At 37.9% G+C, this 26,256-nt stretch overlaps 1 protein-coding gene across 1 annotated transcript in view; it reads left to right on the top strand.

The window, feature by feature from the left end:
• PRTG (protogenin) overlaps positions 1 to 26,256 on the top strand; it is a 156,505-nt gene that overhangs the window by 79,948 nt on the left and 50,301 nt on the right. Inside the window, exons 7-11 of the mRNA XM_055537885.1 lie at positions 436 to 595; positions 1,392 to 1,639; positions 3,827 to 3,991; positions 7,744 to 8,049; positions 11,043 to 11,231. Of these exons, the coding sequence (XP_055393860.1) occupies positions 436 to 595; positions 1,392 to 1,639; positions 3,827 to 3,991; positions 7,744 to 8,049; positions 11,043 to 11,231 (1,068 nt within the window). The remainder of the gene's footprint in view (positions 1 to 435; positions 596 to 1,391; positions 1,640 to 3,826; positions 3,992 to 7,743; positions 8,050 to 11,042; positions 11,232 to 26,256) is intronic.

A 26,256-nucleotide genomic window follows, 5' to 3' on the forward strand; every position in this document is an offset into this window, starting at 1 on the left:
TATTCATCATGTTTGCTTTTATAACATCATGGTCCTTCTTAGTTAAGCTTCCCTTTTATCTTCTCACCCACCTACAAATTCATAAACACATTGACCAGTCTACAATTTTAATCTATTGTCCATGTGCATTCACAAGGGCTGTATGTTGGGCTTAGTTAAGTTAGGATCATGGCACACATATTTTTAGTGTGTTTGTATGTTTGGTGTCAATGGGGAAAGCCTGTGGGAAGTGGACATCTAACTGAGCAATGCAGAGGTAAGGCATCCAGAGAGAGAGAGAGAGAGAGATTTTAATAGATGTAGAGTGCAGGCAGGAAGCTTAGAATGTCAGATATTTTCAGGGATGGGACTTGTATCATTTGCTGTTCTCTTCCTTGACTGTCTGATTTGTGTTTGTACCACAAAAATATTTTCTTTTTTTTTTTTTTTAAATAGCTCCTCCTTCATTTGTTGAATGGCCAGAAAGTTTAACGAGGCCTCGAGCTGGTACTGCTCGATTTGTATGTCAGGCAGAAGGAATACCCTCACCCAAAATGTCATGGTTGAAAAATGGAAGGAAGATACATTCAAATGGTAGAATTAAAATGTACAACAGGTGGGCTAAGTCACTTTGCTACTATTTTAGATAAAACATAATGATTTAGTAATTCTTATGTGAAATGGTTATAATTATAACATCAAATACCTAAATTGGTATTTTAAACTGAAGTAACAATAAGAAATTAACTTAAGACTATAATATCAGCATGCCAGAATCCATTTGTACTTATATGTGGATCATGGTAGATTATAATAAAAGTTGGAATGGTTCTCCAGACCTGGCTTCTGGTACTGGTAGGCCACCAGCTAAATTTTTAGCAGCATGTAAACCCTTTGGAGTCTTAGTTCCTTGCTCCATAAAGTGAAGAATTTAGAAGGAAATAGTTAAGTCTCTAAGCATTCCTCCACAGTTCAAACTTAATGATTTTAAGAATTCATTTTTATTAGTGTAAATAGGAATCTTTTTGTACCGTTCTCATATGTTGAACAAAACTTCTGAACATTTTTATTGACCTGAATTTTATGTAACATTGCAACATTATAGAAATTAGATGCTATTAATGATTAATGTTAATATACTTAATATACCTCCTTAATAAAAGCCAAATTTAAAAAAAGAGATCAAGCTGTCGCCTCAAGACAAAAGGATTTGGATATCACACATACTTATTTATATAGACTCAAAAAACAAGAGTAATTTTAAACAATTCATATAGGTTTTTCTTTAGTAGGGCTGGTTACACAGGTTGCTCTTAGTAACTTGTTATTTAAAGTTTAGAGTGCACTTAGCATAATTTTATTTTTATGTCATCCTTAGACGTTTCATTGAAATAATTTTTTTCTTCCTTCAGTAAATTGGTAATTAACCAGATTATTCCTGAAGATGATGCTATTTATCAGTGCATGGCTGAGAACAGCCAAGGATCAATTTTATCAAGAGCCAGACTGACTGTAGTAATGTCAGAAGACAGACCCAGTGCTCCCTATAATGTGCATGCTGAAACCATGTCGAGTTCAGCCATCCTTTTAGCTTGGGAGAGGCCACTTTACAATTCAGACAAAGTCATCGCTTATTCTGTACACTACATGAAAGCAGAAGGTAAGCAATTTGAGAAGTGTTTATTTTTAAGCGCTACTTACTGTCACGGCTTTGTTTTCAATATAAATGATGTTTTACATAATCCACAAAATATTTTTGAAGTTCTGTGGCATTTACCTCTTTTAATAAAAATAATTACTATATGATCTGTGTATCAGTTTTTGGCTAAATTTTGTATTATTGTATACCTTATGTGTATGCATGCCTGCTCAGTCCCTTCAGTTCCATTTGACTCTTTGCAACCCTCTGGACTGTATAGCCTGCCAGGCTCCTCTGTTAATGGGATTCTCCAGGCAAGAATATTGGAGTGGATTCTTTATGTGTTTAAGTATAGTTTAAGATTTTTCTGTTTAGAAATAAGTACCATCTTTGCCTGCTCAAAAGTTAGAGTGGTATACTTTATGAATTTCATTTCAGCCAAAGTATCAATTCCTTAAGACTTAGTATACCAATTTAAGTATGCAATCACATAGGAATAATGGTGTAAATACTTAATAAAATAAGGTAAACTGTAGTCACTGCAGCATGTTATTTTCAAGGGGGAAAGTAAATATTTTCAAATTCCCCATAATATGATTTTGTATATTTTGAATGTTTTCTGAAATCTCATAGAACTCTTTAAAAATTGAGCAGGATACTCTTTATTGATATCTCATTTATTATATAAAAGTAGAAATCAAATCTGTCTTAAAATTTTTATTCAGTTCCATATCTGGAATCCTTTTTATCCTCATATTTTCTTTTAGCAAAAAAATGTAGAGGAAATGGAAAAACTAGTTGTAAATCCTAGAGATTTCACTATTGATTTCTTGTGGAAACCATAGCAGAGGTTTACAGATTTTAGTTGTTTACACAAACAGTCTGCTTTTTATGCAGTAGACATTCCAAACAAATTTCAAAGAATAGTGCTCTAATAAAATTGTCTGTAGAAACAGGTGGTTTGTTGTTGTTTGTTTTTTGTATTTTGAAGTAGTATTTTGAATTTAAATCAGAGGTCATGGTAGCAAGAAGAATGAAAATCTGATAACTAAGTATGTTGGAGTATGTTAATACCCTTTTTAGTGATTTAAGAAGGTAAAAGGAATGCTGGCTTTGGTGGAGACCACTCTTGTTCGCTATTATGGCTGTTTCATTAGAGCCTCCACATGCAGCTCAGTGGTCTATTCATAGGCAGCACAAGGCTTTTTAATTTGAACTCAAGGACCTTGTTTGGTAGGTCAGAAATCGTACTATGCCGTTCCTAATTAACGAGCCATTAGCTAGTCTGTTGTGAAATGCCTGTAATCTTGTCTAATTAAAATGCTATCAAGTTAATTCAGAAATGTGGGAAAACTTAATAGTGGAATTTGCCTTCTGTTTTGTTTATAAATCCAGTGTGGAGAGAAGGGGCTCTATCCTTAGAGAGTTTTGATTAAGTTGACGTGCATTTACTGGGAATTGTTCACAAAGCACAGTAGCTGCCAGCGCTCTTGTTCCACTTTACAGGTTTGCTCTGTAGGAATTAAATCCCACAAAGACAAATCCTCTTCTATATCTTGCCATGCATATTTTATTAAGAATTGCTGAGAGTATTTTTCCTCTTTGGGCGTGGGGGGGTGGGTACCTCATAGTGGAACAAAACGTTTTGAAGCACATTCTGTGCCTCCCAGTTCTTTTGCTTTTAGTATAAATAAAAGAACAACTTGTGTCAGTCAAATTTAATAGAATCTCTAGGGGCAAAATGAGACCTTTTGCAGGACAACTTTTGGTTTGGTTTATTTTTATAAAGAGTCGAGCCATTACGTTCCCTACTGTCTCTCCATTTATGTTTAAAAGAAAAAAGAAACCGTGAGTTTAAGCAAGTAAGATTTACACTGTTATGAACTACAGTGTTCTGTAGTATTAAACTCTGTTGTGTTACTGCTGTACATTGTCTCTGGTATGGGTTTTGACTAGATGGTAAATGAAGTTTAGAGAAGATTAATTGTTTTCAGTTTGATTTCTTCAGGAAAAATTCAAGCTAAAAACTTGTAGCAAAACATGGTTACTTTTAGAAAATAAAAACCTTCCTATTCACATTTTTCAAAGAGTCACAAAAATAACAGAGAGATCCAAGGATCAGTGTTTCATAGTCTTGTTAAATGGTAATGATCTTGTTAATTTAATTTTGAATATTCATAATTTTTAAACACCGATTATTTAATCTAGGTTTAAATAATGAGGAGTATCAAGTAGTCATTGGAAACGACACCACTCATTATATTATTGATGACTTGGAACCTGCCAGCAATTATACTTTCTACATTGTGGCATATATGCCAATGGGGGCCAGTCAGATGTCCGACCATGTGATACAGAACACTTTAGAGGATGGTAAGAAAACGTGATTCTAAGATATCTAAGCATGAACATTAATATGTTTCTTACAACTTTAAAGGAATATGTGTTTTAAGAGAAAATATCCTGGTTTTGGTTAAACAAACAAAAAAAAACAGATGTGATAACTAGCAGGCTAATTTACCGTTTTAGATCTTACTCTCAATTTTTGACAGTAACAGGATATGATAAGGATAAAGAGCACTTTTGTTTATAATTCATACAGTTTTTTAATTGGTCATCTGATTTAGTAATAATTTTAAATTTTATGAGCTATAAATATTGAACAAATTCAGACACATAATGCAAATTTTAATAACAAAATTGTCATTATATTTCTTCAAGTTCCTAGTTTAAATTGTAAGTGCATTGCAGAGTTTTTTATTTTCTTTACTGAGTGAAACAAAATGTGAGATTCTCTAGGCAGGAATAAATGTAATGACAATTACATTGAGTGTCTGTAAAGACTGGAGGCCAGAGGAATTGAATTTCTGAAACTGAAAGTTTATAAAATTTAGTACTATCAATTAAAATATTCTTATAAAATCAGATAGCTTATTTTTAGAAAAATTTGTGTTTATTCTCCTTAAGGAGGAAAGTATTACTTGTTCAGTTTGTTATCTCCTGTTGGAAGTTGAATTGCTGTGCGTTTGAGGGCGGGCCTCCATGTACTCTTATGAAAGTGAAAATGTTAATCGTTCAATCATGTCCAACTCTTTGTGACCCTGTGGACTGTATATAGCCTGCTAGGCTTCTCTGTCCCTGAAATTCTCCAGGCAAGAATACTGGAGTGGGTTGCCATTTCCTTCTCCAGAGGATCTTCCCGACTCAGGGATTAAACCCAGGTCTCCTGAATTACAGGCTGATTCTTTACCATCTGAACCACAGGGGAAGCCCATATATTCTTATAATGGTGGGAAATTCTGTCTGTTAAAATAGTCCTGATAGAACTGATTCTCGTCCTCTGACTCTTCATCTCGCTCTTCAGGGCCTCTCCACAGCCCATTTTTTGTACTCTACAGTGTGAAAGGGGGATTATTTAAAATATACTTAATTACACTGTTCCCCCTTTACAAATGTTTTCTCATCCATCCTCAAGAAATGGTCCTCCATTAGTTTTCAAAGCATTTTAATATAAATGATTCTCAAATCTTTCTCTTCATCCATTTAGTCCTACATCTCTTATATTTCTATAATGCCACTTGTGTAACTGTTTATTTATAAATTCAGACTTTTACTAGAGGAAAAATTATCACTGATCTGGATGCTGAATTCCACATTTGAGTTTATTCCGTTTTAGGGTGAACCATGACCTACCAGTTATCTCATTATGTTTAACAGCCTCTGACATGTATAACTAAAGTGAAACACAGGCTGGTATTTGCTGCTGTTGTTGCTTTGGGTTTATGAGGTATATGAGGTATTGTCCCATAGAAGAAAATGTGTCTAAAGCATAGCAAGCCACTGGTTAAACTTGCCAGTTCCAATTCAGTTATGATCTCAAAGTTTTCTCCTTTAAACCTTTCCTTATTTTGCAACTTTTTTGTTTAATTAAATTTCATTTTGTTTTCTGGATAACATACAGACTTCTGACGCTGCTTTTTCAGTTTCCACATCAGTATCCTCCCCCTATTTCCTCAGCCTGTGCTTGTCAGGCTTCAGGCAAGATAGTGGAGTGGGTTGCCATTCTACTCTGGGTGGGTCTCCTAGGGTACACAGCAGACACAGCTAATATTTGTGAAATGTTTACCACTGCCTGTTCTAAAAACCTTTCTTCCAGTGGCTCATTTAATCCCGACCTAGCCCTATGATAGAAGAACCATTGTTATATAAGAGTAGTAAAGTATAGGCGTGAGAATGTAGGCTCTAGATCTACTTCCTCACTTCCAAGCTGTGTGACCTTGGGTAAGTGATTTCACCTCTCTACCTCAGTTTTCTTAGCTATAAAGTAGAAATAATAGGGACACTCTCTTCACTGGGTTTTTGTGAGAATTCATGAGTTCATATAAAGGACTCAGAAATGCTTAGTTTTCCCTTTTCTACTTATTATTTCATTAATTCAACAAATATTTATTGAGTACCTGCTATGTGTTATTCAGTATTTAGTAGTGAATGAAAGAGATGAAAAATTGGCCTATAACTTGTGGAGCTTACTTTCTACTGTGGGAGAAGAGGGAGAGGAACAATAAATAAGATGAACACCTAGTGATATATACTAGGTTAGATAGTAATAAGTGTTGAGAAGAAGGAAGAAAGCAGGAAAGGGGAGTAAGGCTTCAGACAGAGATACCTCTTGTCATGGGTTACATTTGAAGACCTAAAGGAAATGAAGGGCTTCCCTGGTGGCTCAAATGGTAAAGAATCTGCCTGCAAAGCAGGAGAACTGGGTTCGATCCCCTGAAGAAGGGAATGGCTACCCACTCCAGTATCCTTGCCTGGAGAATTCCAAGAACAGAGGAGCCTGATGGACTACAGTCCATGGGGTCGCAAAGAGTCGGACACGACTAAGCGACTAACACACACACAAAGGAAATGAAAATGGGGACTAGCTAAGCAAATGACTGAAAGATGTGCATTCTAGGAGAGGAAACAGAAATTGCTAAGGGCCTGAAGCACAAGCATGGCTACAGTGGAGGCAACAAGCAGAAAGTAGTAGGAGATGAGGCATAGAATGAGGAGCCAACCGTACAAGTATCAATGGATAGGGTTTCGTGTGAAGCTTCAATGAGGACTTTAGCTTTTCCTGTGAGTAAAATGGGAGCTATTTTGAGGAGAATAATGACAAGATCTGACCTGGAATTTAATAGCAAATGTGTTGAGACTAAATGGTAGAGATGAGGACAAAGGCAGGGAGATCTATTAGGAGGCTCTTGAGACAACACAGGCTGAGGGTGATGGTGCGGGGACCACGGGGGTGGCCATGTGAGTCATAGAGCCATGGGATTGAATGTGGGGAGTGTGTGGAGGAGTCAAGAGTGACACCAGGGTTTTCATCTTTTGCAGTTGGACAAATAGTTTCCATCACTTGAGGTAGGAAAGCCTGTAGAAGAAACTATTGTTTTGTACATGAAGAAACCTAGACACAGAGAAATTAATTTGGCCAAGATCACACACAGTAGAAATTGATATAACAAGGACTCAGTAACTCAGAGGCTAACTCCAGAACTCATCTTAACTTTTAATATTAGACTGCTTCCCAGTATTCTTGACCCATTTTCCTGGAGTGCCAGTTATATTCAGATTATTTACAGGAAAATCATTGTGTTCATGTTAAGCAGCATGGAGATATAGTTGGGGATAAAAAAAGTCACACTAATTTTTAAGATACAACTGTTAAACACTTCAAATTATTTATCAGGTTTTAACCCTGCTGTCCTCAGCTCCATTCTTGTGTAATTCTCTTCTCTATGTTTTAAGGCATCTTGGTGAAGTTATTGTGAAATATTCTTATGTTTTTTATGAGTATTAAGTAAGCTCATATTCATCCCAGACAACATCAAAACAGTCACAGCAACATTGATGAAAATCTTGCTTTCTTTGGTTCTCCACACTGGATCCTCCCTTCAATATTTTTTCCTTCCTTTTTCTAGTTTGTACTCTGCTTGACTGGAAGCCTCAGCCAGGGTTGAAAGGACCTGTTCTTTATTATATGATGTGCTGCTGCTAAGATACTTCAGTAAATACTAGTGTGCTAGTTGATCATTTTGATTCTAAATATTGATAAGCAATCTGCCTTCTTTTATGACTAGTTCCCCTGAGACCTCCTGAAATTAGTTTGACAAGTCGAAGTCCCACTGATATCCTCGTCTCCTGGCTGCCCATCCCAGCCAAGTACCGGCGGGGCCAGGTGGTCCTCTACCGCCTCTCCTTCCGCCTGAGCACTGAAAACTCCATCCAAGTTCTGGAGCTCCCAGGGACCACTCATGAGCACCTCTTGGAAGGCCTGAAACCTGATAGTGTCTACCTGGTGAGGATTACTGCTGCCACCAGAGTGGGGCTGGGAGAGTCTTCAGTGTGGACCTCACACAAGACACCCAAAGCTACAAGTGTGAAAGGTAAATGTGGACTATTAAGGAAGAATAACACAGTATCTTTCTTCTTTGTCTTATCTAACTTAGGTTTATATTTTTAAATTTTGTCTCAAAAATTAAAATATTCCATAGATCATGGGTTTAATTGAAAACAATTTAAACTTTTGGTTCAGATCAGATCAGGCGCTCAGTCGTGTCTGACTCTTTGCGACCCCATGAATCGCAGCACGCCAGGCCTCCCTGTCCATCACCAACTCCCGGAGTTCACTCAGACTCACGTCCATCGAGTCAGTGATGCCATCCAGCCATCTCATCCTCTGTCATCCCCTTCTCCTCTTGCCCCCAATCCCTCCCAGCATCAGTCTTTTCCAATGAGTCAACTCTTCACATGAGGTGGCCAAAGTACTGGAGTTTCAGCTTTAGCATCATTCCTTCCAAAGAAATCCCAGGGCTGATCGCCTTCAGAATGGACTGGTTGGATCTCCTTGCAGTCCAAGGGACTCTCAAGAGTCTTCTCCAACACCGCAGTTCAAAAGCATCAATTCTTCAGCGTTCAGCCTTCTTCACAGTCCAACTCTCACATCCATACATGACCACAGGAAAAACCATAGCCTTGTAGACAAACCTTTGTTGGTAAAGTAATGTCTCTGCTTTTGAATATGCTATCTATGTTGGTCATAACTTTCCTTCCAAGAAGTAAGCGTCTTTTTTTTTTTTTTTTAAGTAAGCGTCTTTTAATTTCATGGCTGCAGTCACCATCTGCAGTGATTTTGGAGCCCAGAAAAATAAAATCTGACACTGTTTCCACTGTTTCCCCATCTATTTGCCATGAAGTGATGGGAACAGATGCCATGATCTTCGTTTTCTGAATGTTGAGCTTTAAGCCAACTTTTTCACTCTCCACTTTCACTTTCATCAAGAGGCTTTTGAGTTCCTCTTCCCTTTCTGCCATAAGGGTGGTGTCATCTGCATATCTGAGGTTATTGATATTTCTCCTGGCAATCTTGATTCCAGCTTGTATTTCTTCCAGTCCAACGTTTCTCATGATGTACTCTGCATATCTATGCTTAATTTGCACATCCTTCAAAGATACATGGGTCCATATTATACAGAGTGAAGTAAGTCAGAAAGAGAAAGATAAATATCATATATTAACACATACATATGGAATCCAGAAAGATGGTACGGAATAATTTATTTGCAGGGCAACAGTGGAGAAACAGACATAGAACACAGACTTATGGACATGGGGAAAGGGGAGGAGAGAGTGAGCTGTATGGAGAGAGTAACATGGAAACTTACATTACCATATGTAAAATAGATAACTAGTGGCAATTTGCTATATGTCTCAGGTAACTCGAAACAGGAGCTCTGTATCAACCTAGAGGGGTGGGACGGGGAGTGAGATGCAAGGGAGGTAAGAGAGAGGGAATATATGTATACGTATGTCTGATTCATGTTGAGATTTGACAGAAAACAGCAAAATTCTGTAAAGCAGTTACTTCAATTAAAAAATAAATTAATTAAAAAAAGATACGTTGGTCTAAATCAAATTGAATTACCAAGTTATTTATTAATAGAGACCTAATTAACTCCTGCGCTGGCACAGCCGCCACACTCAATGCAAAGAAATAGAACACTCAATTTTTCTGGGCTCCAAAATCACTGCAGATGGTGATTGCAGCCATGAAATTAAAAGATGCTTACTCCTTGGAAGGAAACTTATGACCAACCTAGACAGCATATTAAAAAGCAGAGACATACTTTGCCAACAAAGTAGTCAAGGCTGTGGTTTTTCCAGTGGTCATGTATGGATGTGAGAGTTGGACTATAAAGAAAGCTGAGCACTGAAGAATTGATGCTTTTGAACTATGGTGTTGGAGAAGACTCTTGAGAGTCCCTTGGACTGCAAGGAAATCCAACCAGTCCATCCTAAAGGAGATCAGTCCTGGGTGTTCATTGGAAGGACTGATGTTGAAGCTGAAACTCCAGTGCTTTGGCCACCTGATGCGAAGAGCTGACTCATTTGAAAAGACCCTGACTCTGGGAAAGATTGGAGGCAGGAGGAGAAGGGGGCACAGAGGATGAGATGGTTGGATGGCATCACCAACTCAATGGACATGAGTTTGGGTGAACTCCGGGAGTTGGTGATGGACAGGGAGGCCTGGCGTAATGCAGTTCATGGGGTCTCAAAGAGTCGGACATGACTGAGTGACTGAACTGAAATGAATCAGTATCACTATCATGTGTTTTTAAACAAATCATCAATTTAATAGAAAGATCATAATACTAGGAAGTTCCAGACCCTCTTCCTCTTTTACTAATGTGGAGTGTAATGTGACTGGGCTTTTTGTTGTTAATTGATTAATCACAATTAGATGGTCAAAATTAGGAAATACATATGACTGATTCATTTTGATATTTGGCAAAAACAACAAAATTCTGTAAAGTAATTATCCAAATAAAAAGTAAATTTTATAAAATTACAAAATACATATTGCTTCTTTGAAAAAACTTAAAATCCACAAATATAATTTTTTTTTCCGATAGAATTTTATTTTATTTATTTATTTTTTATTTTACTTTTAAACTTTACATAATTGTATTAGTTTTGCCAAATATCAAAATGAATCTGCCACAGGTATACATGTGTTCCCCATCCTGAACCCTCCTCCCTCCTCCCTCCCCATACCATCCCTCTGGGTCAGTTTGTTCTTATTTATATATTGGATTGGCCAAAAAGTTCATTTGGGTTTTCATACACTGTTATGGAAAAACCCAAACTTTTTGGCCAACCCCATACCTTAGTTTTTTTTTTTTTTCGTAGTATCTTATACTTTTAATTCTGTTTCAAAGTTTAATATCATTGTGTAATTTTTAATATGACGGGCAAGTGTAGTTATTGGAATTGAACTTTTATGCAGTTGTTGATTTAGAATGGAGAGCTCTCCACTCTCCTGTGTTTTCATGTGAATTAGGAGTTTTCTTACACATACACATCTGGTGAATTTTTCTAGCCCCTAAATCTCCAGAGTTACATTTGGAACCTCTGAACTGTACCACCATTTCTGTGAAGTGGCAGCAAGATGCTGAGGATACAGCAACCATTCAAGGCTACAAGCTGTACTACAAAGAGGAGGGGCAGCAGGAGCACGGACCCATTTTCTTAGATACCAGTGGCCTTCTCTACACTCTCAGTGGTTTAGGTGAGTGAACCTGTATAGTGCTTTTCCTTTTTTCCTTCCTCTCTGACCATTTGGGAGAAAAAGTTATTGGATATAAGGCAGAATCACTGACTTAGTGATAAAAAGAAAAGAAGTGACTTTACTACCTCACTGTGTGTATTCTACTGCATAAGTCATTCAGTGGTCCTTGACTCACCACTGAGTGACTCGGCACAATGTCACAAGTGCTCAGTCATTCAGTCATGTCTGACTCTTTGCAATCCCATGGACTGCAGCCCGTCAGGCTCCTCTGTCCATGGGATTCTCCAGGCAAGAATACTGGAGTGGGTTGCCATTTCCTCCTCCAGGGGATCCTCCCAACCCAGGGATCGAACCTGGGTCTCCCGCATTGCAGACAGATTCTTTACCATCTGAGCCAATGTATCTTTCTATCTTCTCACCACCACTGGGCATCTGACTTTCTTTCTGAAGTTCACTTCTGGTGGAGTGAGATACCGATCTCATTCTTGTGATCTATTCTTGTGACTGTATGGTGGATGTAGAATAGAAATATGAAAATAGCAATATTGTTATGCCAGATGATCAGATTAACTTAGAAATTGCCTGAGAGACATAAAGAGCAAATTAATGGTTACCAGTGTGGTGGGGAGAGGCACTATGGGGTGGGGGAGAGAGGGGTATAAAAATTATTGGGTGTAAGACAGGCTCTAGTATTATGGTACAACATGGGGAATATAGCCAATATTCTGTAATAATTGTAAATGGACTGTAAGATTTAAAATTGTATTAACAAATAAATAACCAAATTAAAAAAAAAGAAATTGCCTGAGAGTTCTCTATAGGTATATTATTTTGCATGTGTAAAAAATATGTAAATTATGTACAAAATAACACATACGAATCATGTAACTGTAAATATTTATTGTATGTAGTTCTAACACAGAAACACTCAAGAAAAAAGCACTTAATTTTATGTTTGGGTTCATCAGAGTTCTGAAAGATACTGTTTTATTCGCTATTCATCCTATCTTTGCACAGTGAAAGGGTTTTGTTATGTAAACATGTTTAGTAGACGGTATAATAAAGACACTTACAACTACAATAAATGCATGAGTATAAACAGATACTCAAGGTGTAGACTGCACACTTAGCTGTTTGTTGCTCGTGAGTAGATTTTTTACCCTTAAGCACAAAGCAGCAAGTTTATGATCATCAGCTGAATTCCTACTGGATTATTACAGCCCCTTCTGCACATACTGGACATTTACAAGCACTCTGGCTTTCCCCATCACAGACCACCCTTTGGTGTGCGGGCAGGAAGGAGGCATAGTGGTCCCATCCAGGAAGGCTTCATTTCCCTGGCCTTGCAGCATTAGACCAGAGTCCCTGTGAATAAGAAGCAGTGGTGCAAATCTCTTTTCAGACCCAAGGACACAGAACCCCACCCTCCAGTTCTTGGCAGTAGTTTTCCAGATGGCATTTTGCTTGTAATCTTGTTGTTTTGGATTTTAATTGAATCTGTATTAGGTTAAATAAGTTTCACAGTTGATCCCTGTCATGCAGCTTTATAAAGGATGAGAAGTTACATATGTTCCAGGGTGACCTTCCTTAAGCCATTGATGCTCAGATGACATTAGCCCAACCTAGTACCAAGCACTCAGCAGCAGTTATCTCTAGCCATGCTTTCTCAGGGTGCCTTCCCTTTCCGTAGGCATGTCATTTCATCTGGAAAACTTTAGTCAGTATCAAGTAAGAAACGGCTTTGAGACAATTGTTGATGAAAAATCATACATCAAGCTTAATACCTCCAATTTCTTCACTGATAGTTTAGAAATATAAATACACTGAAGATACAAAACAGGAGATTCTTAGAGCAATCTTCTTGAACATATTAGTAGCTTATTCTAAACAGATGAGTAATTTATTGGAAAAAAAAAGTAATGCTCTGCTTGTGAAAAGTTTAAAAAAACATTTTATTAAAACTTTGCCAATTAAAAACAGTTCTTTAATATTTAATTTTTTTCTGCAGATAGCATACATTTATATATATATAAGATCCATTGATTTTTGTTAAAATCTTTTATAATCTCTATATAATAGCTTTCGTCCTATAAACCTTTATTTCTTCCTGTGTTTTAACAATAAATTGCATATGTTTACTGCATGAGTTTTTTTACGGTATGATCCTTTGCATATGCCATTTGGGGTAATTCAGTTTAAAATCATTTTATAGTATATAAAAATAGGAAATGATTCTGTTATAGTCCATATACCCCATCTATTAAAATAGCCCCATGTTTCCCGACTGGAGTTAGACTGAGTAGCTGGAGTAATTGCAGTGCAGGGTGGCAGAGGACTTTGTCATAGCTTTAGAGCTTTCTTGTTAGAGGCACGTTCCATACCCCTGGAGTTTCAGGGACAGAGCTGTTATGGTTGACTGCCAGGGATGCAGTTGTACAGATTCACACATTGTACAGCTGTTAACTAGATCACCTTTAAGATGCCTTCTAATTTTTAGAGTCCTGGGATCCCATTTTCCTTTTCTTAAAAGTCACCGTGGGGCCTAGCCCAGCTTATAGCAAGTTGAATGGGTTTACCCAACTAAGCAACCAAGTGTTAACAGCTCTCACTCCTTTCCTTCTTACTTTTGGCTGTTGGGGGTGGGCAGTATCTTCTGTTAACTGGACAGCTGACCATCTGTGATCATTTTTAGCGCGAGCATCTGGCAGTAGCTGCCTGTTTAACAGATAGTGAGATGTCTAAAGGGCAGTAGGTTAAGGGAACACTATCTGTGTCTTACATGGCAAATACTTGCTTTTACTGAGCTTCTGCACATTAAAGATACTCTAACTGGAACTAGATTTACTAAGTGGGCTTGGAAATGAAATTTAAATGCTTTTGTTTGCTGATTCAGTGTCAGTTTGAGTAGCAAACTGAGGTCTCAAAATTTCATTTTCATACTAATCCCCTTTCTGATGCCTTTTTTGTTCAATTTCTGATAATTAAGTTTTCATTAAAAAAGTATGTTACTGGGACATACTCTCCTTAGTAATATATATAGTTCTTAGTTTCTGAAAAAAAGAAATAGGTGAAGGAGTTCATGTATTTCAGTTGCTGTAACAGTCATTTAAAATTCTTTTTTATATAAGGCATTATAGCACTAGATTAAAAAAATGTAACGAATGTGACCATTGCTTAAAACAAGAAGGATTAAACCAAGATTCAGTTGACTTGTCTAATTTTCTCCTCAATTTTTTCCCAAATCTGATTAACTAAATTTAATTGTACTTAATACTGAAAGTTATTTTAGAACATTTTACTCTAAGCCCTCAAAGCTCCATTCCCTGAAATGTAGAATGTTTTGTTTTTTAAAGTGGCTAAAAAGATTCTTGTATATTTGTTAGTGTAATATAAATTTTGTCAGAGCAGTGGAAGTATTTTAATGTTGCTAGTTTGTTCTGGTTTAATGGTTTTAAGATACACAGTTTGATTTTATTGGAAGTGGTTTACTTTGGGAGAGTTGGATAAAAAGCACTGGGCTTGTGATTTAACATTTATGTGATTTGTTCTAAATTGTGGTTTGTGGTTTTCTTCAAGATTTTGTTATCTTTGTAGTGATTATTTTCACTTAGGTTTTTTACCCCCTTGGGACTTCCAGTGTTTAGTTCAGTTTTAAATAGAATTTTAAAGTGTTTGTTTCATTCATCATACAATAAACTGAAGCAAAATTAATAGCACAGTTGTGCTCCCTGATGATAGGCTGATTGGAATAATTTGTTCCTCTTTTATTGTCTGTTTATTTCAGAAATTGGCTTCATATTCTGAAGTTAGAGTTTCTAATCACAAGAGCACTTTTTATAAGCTGATTGTCAGAAACTGTTCTTAATTGTTTTGTCTGTGTAGAAGAAATTGAAAAGGGGAGGATTACTTATATAGTGCTATTTTGGTTTAGCATTTAGGACACTGATACTAGATCATCTTTAGCTTCTATTTTGTCAAAGAATTTGTGCTATTAAATATTTCACAGCAAGCATGATTAGTGAGCAGGCTTTTTAGCACCAATTGTAAAGATCTAAAATATTTAAAATCACACCTTCAAAACTTAGAGATCTCTTTTTGAGAAATCTAAAGTTAGAATTTTATGGGAAATAACTTCATGGGAAAAGGATGGGGAAACAGTGGAAACAGTGTCAGACTTTATTTTTCTGGGCTCCAAAATCACTGCAGATGGTGACTGCAGCCATGAAATTAAAAGACGCTTACTCCTTGGAAGGAAAGTTATGACCAACATAGATAGCATATTCAAAAGCAGAGACATTACTTTGCCAACAAAGGTCCGTCTAGTCAAGGTTATGGTTTTTCCAGTGGTCATGTATGGATGTGAGAGTTGGACTGTGAAGAAAGCTGAGCGCCGAAGAATTGATGCTTTTGAAGTGTGGTGTTGGAGAAGACTCTTGAGAGTCCCTTGGACTGCAAGGAGATCCAACCAGTCCATTCTGAAGGAGATCAGTCCTGGGTGTTCTTTGGAAGGACTGATGCTAAAGCTGAAACTCCAATACTTCGGCCACCTCATGCAAAGAGTTGACTCATTGGAAAAGACTCTGATGCTGGGAGGGATTGGGGGCAGGAGGAGAAGGGGACGACAGAGGATGGCTGGATGGCATCACCGACTCGATGGACTTGAGTCTGAGTGAATTCCGGGAGTTGGTGATGGACAGGGAGGCCTGGCGTGCTGCGATTCATGGGGTCGCAAAGAGTCGGACACTACTGAGCGACTGAACTGAACTGAAAGTTAGAACTGCCAACTCTAGGAGTAGGAGTCTCCAGAAACAGTCCCTGGTTAATGATGTAATTTTTTTAATTGGAGGAAATTTGCTGTACAGTGTTGTGATGGTTTCTACCATACAGCAACACAAATGTAATTTTCAAGTCCATTAGCCATTTTTTGTAGAAGCATGATAAAATTAAGTTAGATTTCTGGGTGTTATCTTTCCCTATAGTACTGATAGAACAGGGTTTGGTTGTGTGGCTACATATCTCATGAAAGAAAAGAGAACTAGCACTAGTGAGCCAAATTGATCTAACCGGAGGAAGTTGTAATCTTTCCTTTCGTCAAGGCAGAACAAGATTTTGTGGCATGATGCTCATAGACAGTTCAGTGTGAACCTTACTATAATAGAGATTTTGTTTTTAGGAGAATTAGAATCATTAAATGGCACCCCACTCCAGTACTCTTGCCTGGAAAATCCCATGGATGAAGGAGCCTGGTGGGCTGCAGTCCATGGGGTCGCTAGAAGTCGGACATGACTGAGTGACTTCACTTTCACTTTTCACTTTCATGTATTGGAGAAGGAAATGGCAACCCACTCCAGTGTTCTTGCCTGGAGAATTGCAGGGACCGGGGAGCCTGGTAGGCTGCTCTCTGTGGGGTCGCACAGAGTTGGTCACGACTGAAGCGACTTAGCAGCAGCAGCAATTTATGACATATGGAAGTCACATTTTTAAAGCAAGCCTAAGTCTTTTCAGAGACTGTATTCCATCACCCCTCTCAGCCAAGGAAGGCTTAGATAACACTCAGAAAATCTTTGAAAGTATGCTGCAGGTGAAAATCCGTATGATGTGGTTGGTCTGCATGCTTCTGACTGCATCACTTAAGATGGAGTAAAAAAGACACGGTATTGTATAACAAAATCTTCCTAATGGTGAATAATTTCAGTTGTATAATTCTGTACTGACTTTTAGTGTATAAATTCATTTCAGATAATATGGTGCTTTGATACCGACTACTAGCCCAAATACCATTACAAATGTCAGGAGTCTTTCCCTGCTGAAGTAATGTATCAACAACAACATAAATACCGTTAACTATTCTGTCTAGATTAGCTTTGACTTCATAATGCAGCACTCGTTTCTATGAGATCATTTTGCTTTTATTTGTTAACAGACCATGTTTAGGATTGGTGTAAACATTCCATTAACATTATTGCTGTCATTTACCACAGGCAAGATCTTTGAGGACATAGCCTCACATTTTTTGTCTCTCTTCAGTTCTTTCTGTGCTTTACCACAGATAATTTTCACTTTTAGTAGAAAAAGTTGCTCTGAACAGTATCTGATTACATTCTTTTATTGTTTCTTTTTAAATAATTACAAAATAAGTTCATTTAACTGAAGTCAGTAGACTTCTTAAAGGAATGATCTTTGGAAACCACCTACTATGTAGGCCATAAAGTTGACTATGAGTACAAATTAAAGGGAACATTTAAAAAGTATTGCGTTTCACTTCCTTCATTGTTAAGTATCTCTTAAGTTATCATTTTTTAATTTTGTGTTTAATCTGTTATCAAGACAAAACATGTTGACAGAGACTTTAGGGAATAGTGAAATATTTTTTCCTAATTTACTGAGAGTAAAAATCTTAAAAATTTCCTTCTCTGTACTGTCCAACAATGCCACATATGATTGATATTCAGATCACATTTTAGAACCTTAATACTTAAATTAAAAAAAAAACTTAAAAAACCTGTTGCTCAAAAGAAATGGGAGCTTCCACATCTAAAATATCCCATTACTAAAAAAAATACTGTTTCATTAAGACAATAAAAAAGATTTTTGTTTGACAATTTGCAACTACCTCTAATTAAAGACAGAATGTTTGTAGGTTAATGAAACTGTAAAAACTATACAAAAGTTATAGTTAATCATCTGTTTATCTTTTCTTAAATTCTTTTTCTTGGATGAAAGGTAATCTTCCATTTTAAAATATTTTTGATACTCTCTGGACAAAATTAGAGACCTATACTTTCTGTTTGGAAAAAATCTTGCCCAGCTGTTAAGTCTTAACTCTTCTGGGAGTATTTTTGTGATCCCACATGGAATCAGGCTTTCCAGTAGTACATCATGTACAATACACTGGTACAGAAGCACTTGGCACTGACAGAGGAAAAGCATCAGATGACTAAGTTTCGTGTCTACTGCCTCAATTTAACTTACAAGTTCCACAGTTTATTAACAAATCCTGGTTGTTTGCCTCAATAGAGATAATAATAATAGTTATTTTAGAATGTTAGGAAGATTAAGTAACATAATACACATAAGAGTTAACATTGCATTGTAAACTGCATTGTAGGTCCTCAACAAATGTTAGCTGTCATAACTGTTTTTAAAATGGTTCTCCCAGGATGAAGTCTGAAAATCTGGATTTAAAAAAATTTTTTTCCCATGTTACCTTCCATGATCATTAGATATGGAAACCACTACTTCTTGAGCTTTAATATATCTGTATGAATTTACCCAGGAACCTTGTTAAAATTTACTATGTCTGGGTGAAGCTGGAAATTTTTGTATTTCTGCCCATTTTGAGAAGCAAGGGTCTAGACCAGGACTAGGCAGATTTTCTCTGTAATTAGCCAGATAGTAAATATTTTAGGCTTTGTGGGTGCTATGAGCTGAATGTTTTATGTTCCCGCCAAATTCATATGGTGAAACTCTAATCTCTAATGTGACTATATTTGAAGACATAGCCTTTGAAAGTGTGATAAATGTTGAATGAGGTCATGAGTGTGGGGCCCTAATCTAATAGGGCTGGTGTCCTTATAAGAAGAGGAAGAAAAAAAAGAAGAGGAAGAATTACCAGAGCGCTCTCTCCATCATGAGACAGTGAGAAAGTAATAGTCTAGAAGCCAGGAAGAGACTTCTTATCAGAAACAGACTCCTGCCACACGTTGATCTTGGACTTCCCAGTCTCCAGAACCTTGAGAATATAATTTCTGTTGTTTGAGCCATCCAGTCCATGGCATTTTGTCATGGCAGCCTACGCAGATGAATACTGTGGGCCATATGGTCTCTTCCGCAAATGCCTGACTCTGGCACTATAGCACAAAGCAGCACAGAAAAGTCATAAATGTATGGATGTTGGTTATGGTCCAATAAAGGTTTATTTATGGAAACTGAAATTTTTAAAAAATATTTATTTGTCTGTAGTGGGTCTTAGTTGTGGCACCTGGGATCTTTGGTCTTCATTGCAGCATGCAGACTTTCTAGTTGCTGCATTCAAACTCTTAGTTGTGGCATGCGAACTCTTAGTTGGGATATGTGGAATCTAATTCCCCAACTAAGGATCAAACCCGGGCCCCCTGCATTGGGAGCATCTTAGCCACTGGACCACCAAGGAAGTCCCTGGAGACTGAAATTTGAGTTTCATGTAATCTTTGATGTGTCATAAAATATTGTTTAAAATTTTTTTCTGACCACTCAAAAATGTGAAAACCATTTTTTAGCTGGCAGGTTACCCAGAGGCAGTAGGCCATGTTGCTATGGTTTGGCAATTCCAGGTGTAGACTTGATAGTCTTTGCCTTTCAAAATGTGGTCCCAGGATCAGCAGCATAATGTGAAATTTTATTTAAATGTTGAATTTCAGGTTTCCCGTCCCTTCCCCAGATCTACTGAATCAGAGTCTCCACTTTAACACAATTACTAGGTGACTAGTATGTACATAAAAGTGGAAACACTGGTACCTAGTACAGTAATATTTTTCCTAAATAGCCATGTTAATTTTTTATAACTTAATAACTCTTAGTTCTAGTTTGTTCTTCTTGTTGGAAATCTTCATAAATTTATTTTTGTGCCTTCTAGGTGCCTATAATTGTCAAGCCAATGATAGTTTTTAATTTTGTTACTGCTGAACCTCTGTTTAGTCCATGTTTATTGTGCTTTTTATTGTTTATCTTGTTTCCAGTCACAGTTCCCCATACTTCTCAGCTTGTTGATGTTGTTCAGTTGCTGAGTTACGTCCAAATGTTTGTGGGTTGCAACAGCAGCTCTTCAGCTGCAGCTCATGAACTGCAGCTCTCCAGGCTTCCCTGTCCTTCACTATCTCCTGGAGTTTGCTCAAACTCATGTCCATTGAGTCAATAATGCCATCTAACCATCTCATCCGCTGTTGCCCCTTCTTCTCCTGCCCTCAGTTTTTCCCAGCATCAAGGTCTTTTCCAGTGAGTCGGCTCTTTGCATCAAGTGGCCAAAATATTGGAGCTTCAGCTTCAGCATCAGTCCTTCCAATGAATATTCAGGGTTGATTTCCTTTATATAATAAAATTCCTTTAGAAAACAGCTTATTCTGTTGCTTTAAATCACTTTACACAAGGTTCAGTGGTCAAGAATCCGCCTGCTAATGCCGGAGACTCAGGTTTGATCTCTGGGTCAGGAAGATCCCCTGGAGAAGGAAATGACAACCCACTCCAATATTCTTGCCTGGGAAATCCCATGAATAGAGGAGCCTGGAGAGCTGTAGTCCATGGGATCATAAAAGAGTCAGACATTGCTGCTAAGTCGCTTCAGTCGTGTCCGACTCTGTGCGACCCCATAGACAGCAGCCCACCAGGCTCCCCCGTCCCTGGGATTCTCCAGGCAAGAACACTGGAGTGGGTTGCCATTTCCTTCTCCAATGCATGAAAGTGAAAAGTGAAAGTGAAGTCGTTCATTCGTGTCCAACTCTTAGCAACCCCATGGACTGCAGCCTACCAGGCTCCTCCGTCCATGGGATTTTCCAGGCAAGAGTACTGGACTGGGGTGCCATTGCCTTCTACTTAGTGACTAAACAACAAGCAACAACTGTAACAACAACAAGCAACAATTGTAAAAATCTGATATTCACCAGATCAGCAAATTTGGAAATTTTTACTGTGCAGACTCTCTTCAAAAATCATTTACAAAATGTTAGGTAATATTGATCACATATCTGAAAAACAAACTATTTTAACATATAAGGGGGAAGGTATTTGAACCTTTGACTCATGCCTGTCTTTAAGCCAGTTCCATAACTGTCTTAAAGTGTTCTAATTTATCCTTCATTTTGATTGAGGAAACTCTCAGGAGACATCTTGTCATAAATCTAATGACATATTCTGTCCCCTGAGAAAGCCTAGTTAGTCTTGATTTGGTCAGTAACTGTTACAGTGCCAATTAGATGATCAGAGAAATAAAGGAAATACAACCATGGATTCCATAAACCCATAACACAAACTGTTCTTTGAATCCACAGCATGAAGCCAGGAGCATTTAGTAGTCACTCAAATGGAGAATATTTTTTAACTCACTCAGCTGCTATTATTGAACTTTATGATGGGCCCTGAGAGTTGCAGTACTCTTTGTAAAGCATTCATTTTAGCACTGTGTGAGTACAGTGTTTTATGGAACTTAATAGGTCTCGGATAAAGAGGCTCCTATGAAATATGGAATGAGGTTCGTGACATTGTACAGGAGACAGGGATCAAGACCATTCCCATAGAAAAGAAATGCAAAAAAGCAAAATGGCTGTCTGGGGAGGCCTTCCTTACAAATAGCTGTGAAAAGAAGAGAAGCGAAAAGCAAAGGAGAAAAGGAAAGATATAAACATCTGAATGCAGAGTTCCAAAGAATAGCAAGAAGAGATAAGAAAGCCTTCTTCAGCGATCAATGCAAAGAAATAGAGGAAAACAACAGAATGGGAAAGACTAGGGATCTCTTCAAGAAAATCAGAGATACCAAAGAAACATTTCATGCAAAGATGAGCTCGATAAAGGACAGAAATGGTATGGACCTAAGAGAAGCAGAAGATATTAAGAAGAGATGGCAGGAATACACAGAAGAACTGTACAAAAAAGATCTTCACGACCCAGATAATCACGATGGTGTGATCACTCACCTAGAGCCAGACATCCTGGAATGTGAAGTCAAGTGGGCCTTAGAAAGCATCACTAGGAACAAAGCTAGTGGAGGTGATGGAATTCCAGTTGAGCTATTCCAAATCCTGAAAGATGATGCTGTGAAAGTGCCGCACTCCATACGCCAGCAAATCTGGAAAACTCAGCAGTGGCCACAGGACTGCAAAAGGTCAGTTTTCATTCCAATCCCAAAGAAAGGCAATGCCAAAGAATGCTCAAACTACCACACGATTGCACTCATCTCACACGCTAGTAAAGTAATGCTCAAAATTCTCCAAGCCAGGCTTCAGCAATATGTGAACCGTGAACTTCCTGATGTTCAAGCTGGTTTTAGAAAAGGCAGAGGAACCAGAGATCAAATTGCCAACATCCGCTGGATCATAGAAAAAGCAAGAGTTCCAGAAAAGCATCTATTTCTGCTTTATTGACTATGCCAAAGCCTTTGACTGTGTGGATCACAATAAACTGTGGAAAATTCTGGAAGAGATGGGAATACCAGACCACCTGATCTGCCTCTTGAGAAATCTGTATGCAGGTCAGGAAGCAACAGTTAGAACTGGACATGGAACAACAGACTGGTTCCAAATAGGAAAAGGAGTTCGTCAAGGCTGTATATTGTCACCCTGTTTATTTAACTTATATGCAGAGTACATCATGAGAAACGTTGGACTGGAAGAAACACAAGCTGGAATCAAGATTGCTGGGAGAAATATCAATAACCTCAGATATGCAGATGACACTACCCTTATGGCAGAAAGTGAAGAGGAACTAAAAAGCCTCTTGATGAAAGTGGAGAGTGAAAAAGTTGGCTTAAAGCTCAACATTCAGAAAACGAAGATCATGGCATCCGGTCCCATCACTTCATGGGAAATAGATGGGGAAACAGTGGAAACAGTGTCAGACTTTATTTTTCTGGGCTCCAAAATCACTGCAGATGGTGACTGCAGCCATGAAATTAAAAGACGCTTACTCCTTGGAAGGAAAGTTATGACCAACCTAGATAGCATATTCAAAAGCAGAGACATTACTTTGCCAACAAAGGTTCGTCTAGTCAAGGCTATGGTTTTTCCTGTGGTCATGTATGGATGTGAGAGTTGGACTGTGAAGAAGGCTGAGCGCCGAAGAATTGATGCTTTTGAAGTGTGGTGTTGGAGAAGACTCTTGAGAGTCCCTTGGTCTGCAAGGAGATCCAACCAGTCCATTCTGAAGGAGATCGGCCCTGGGATTTCTTTGGAAGGAATGATGCTAAAGCTGAAACTCCAGTTCTTTGACCACCTCATGCGAAGAGTTGACTCACTGGGAAAGACCCTGATGCTGGGAGGGATTGGGGGCAGGAGGAGAAGGGGATGACAGAGGATGAGATGGCTGGATGGCATCACTGACTCGATGGACATGAGTCTGAGTGAACTCTGGGAGTTGGTGATGGACAGGGAGGCCCGGTGTGCTGTGATTCATGGGGTCGCAACGAGTCGGACACGACTGAGCAACTGATCTGATCTGATCTGATCTGATGCTTTCTTGGGGCTGGTCTCTTTGGCTGTACTAGGAGGCTTATAACACAGAAGCTCTTTGGCTTTGGAAATCAGTTGAACTCCATTTAGAAATTACTGAAAATGAGCTGCAGTTACCATTAAATTAGTGTAAATTAATTACCAGCAAATCAGTTGCAAAATTGAAACCATCCCCACAACATTCAGTTTTGACTTGTGTGAGTTCTTATAACTCCTCACGAAGACATTGCCTGAAAGATAGTGCCAGTTAGAAATGCAAAATTTCTGATATTAAGGTTAATACAATACACATTTTTCTCAGAAGTTTCTGTGTGTGTTCTCTGTTATTCCCTGTTACTTTTAAAATGAAAAAATTAGGATATATTAATCTAATGCACATACTCACCAGGCCCTGGATTGGACATAAGGAACCTGAATGTAAGATGGCATGTCTGCCTCCAAAGTGTTTATCTTCAGCCTGGAGACCCTATCAGCGTTCATAGGAAAATGTGCTGATAAAATTGAGATGTGATCAGAGTATTTGGTAAGCATGAAGGATAAATGACTAATTTTACTATATGACGAAAACTTCCCCAGTTGAAAAGTGGAGGAAAATCATTCCAATTATAGGAGCTCAAAATGTACAAAAAGATTAAAAGAGGTAGCTTCATTGGTTTGTTACGGCTAAATCATGGGTTGCGTGGGTGGGAGCTGTGGAGACTAAAACCATGGAATTAACTAGGGCTGGTGTTTTAAGGACCCTGCATACCATAAAAAGTTATTTAGTCTTTCTCTTATATTGTATAATAAATAGTGAAGAGCCATCAAATTTTGAAGTGAGAAAATGACATGCCTTGTTTAGACAGATAACTGGTAATGATACTGTAAAGGATAGATTTAGAGAATCAGTGAACATGGGCCCAGGAGAGGGCTACCAAAGACAGGAAATCAATGAAATGGTTGTTGAAATAATCTAAAATAATAAGATAAACTAAAACAGTTCATTGGAGAGAAGGCAGGTGTGAAATTTTGGGGGCTTAGAACTTGACTCATTACATGTGGGCCTGATGGAAGACCTTCATGTATAGCTATTATGCCTAAGGGATCTATGAAAAGATGTGCAACATCATTAGCCATTACAGAAATGTAAAGTAAAAAATTTTAACTATAGTAGGATACCACTGCATACATATTAGAATGACTAAAAAATTTGTAAATGTCAAAACTGCCAATAACAAATGCTGACATGGATACAGAACACCTGGAACTCATATGCATTATTGTAGGAATGCAAAATGGTACAGCCACTCGGGAAAACAGTTCAGTGCTGTCTTATGAAATTAAATATGCCTGTGCCATGTGACTCAGCAGTCCCATCCTACATGTTTACCCTAGAAAAATGAAAATGCATGTTCACACAAGAACCTATACACAAAATGTATAGCTCAATTTACTGTTCCCACAAACTGGAAACAGCAGTTGTCCTTCACTGGGTGAGTAAATAAACTGTGATATAGCCATATAATTGAGTTACTCCTCAGCAGTGGAAAGCAATGAAGTCTATGGCTACTTGCAATAGTTTGTTGATGGATATCACTGGCATCATGCTGAATGAAAGAATCCATTCTCAAAATACACTCTGTATTATTCCAATTATGTGACATTCTTGAGAAGTCAAAACTATTGGGATGGAGAACAGATCAGTGATGGCCATAAATTAGGGGTGGGAGCGGGGTTAACTACAAAGAGGCAGCACTGGCCGTTGATACTATGAAATTGTTCTGTTTTCTGATTGTGGTGGTGGTTGCATAAACCTGTACATGTGTTGAATAGAACCATACACCACCAAAAGGTCAGTTTTTTCAATTTAAAATAGAAGAATGAAGTCTTGAGATCAGATGGCCAGGGTTTGAATTCTAGCTGTCCTCACACTTGGTGTGATCTTGGTTAAGTTACTGTACCTCCATAAACCTCAGTTGGCACAGTGTCCAGGATATTGAGGATTAAGTGTACTAGAACGTGCTGAACCCTCAACACAGTGCTCTTGTACATAGTAAGTGCTTAGTAGCTGTTAGCTGCTTATAAATCTAATTAGGTGAAGAGGAAGTTGGACTGATTTTCAAGAGTCCTGAATGGATGGTACTTCACTGGAGTAGAGCTTCAGGAGTAAGACCAGGTTTGGAAAAGTGGGAGATTATTTAGTTCAGTTTTGCTTGTATTGGGTTGAAAAGTTTGATATTCTGGTGGAGATGTCTCTAGGAGCTTAATATATGGTTTTGATTTCAGAAGATCTGAGATAGTGAATCACTGCTGTACAGTTTGGAATTAAGCCTACACACTGATGCTGTCCTGCTCCAAGGGACCCAACATCTTTTTGTCTGAGCTACAAAGATTTGAGCGGAAGAAACCATTTGTCAGCATAATTGTAAAATGAAAGACATTTTCAGGAAATGTTTTTCCTGAAAGGTCATTTTCAGGAAAGTGAGGCACTTTCAACAAATCTCATTGAAATTTCAGATGAGATCATATTTATATTCTTAATTTGGTATAATTCTAAACATCAGTTTTTTACTTGCTGCAAAAGATAAAAGAATTTTGATTAAGAAGGAAGCAAAAGGGATCAGGCAAACCATTGCTGCTTTATTATGGGAGAAATATAGCTAGCAAATTCCAAATTGTATTTTGAATTGTAGCAGATCACAGAGGTTATTTTGTGCTCTTCAGTGTTTGAAAGACATTTTTTAATTTTTTTGGTAACTCAGTTGAATGCAATAGCAATACTGTTACAATTTGTATTTCTGCCTCTTAAATTCAGAGGACTGCAGAGAGTGTTAAAATGACAATGCCCCATG

Source organism: Bubalus kerabau, chromosome 10 (genome assembly GCF_029407905.1).
Source record: "Bubalus kerabau isolate K-KA32 ecotype Philippines breed swamp buffalo chromosome 10, PCC_UOA_SB_1v2, whole genome shotgun sequence".
Taxonomy (NCBI): domain Eukaryota; kingdom Metazoa; phylum Chordata; class Mammalia; order Artiodactyla; family Bovidae; genus Bubalus; species Bubalus kerabau.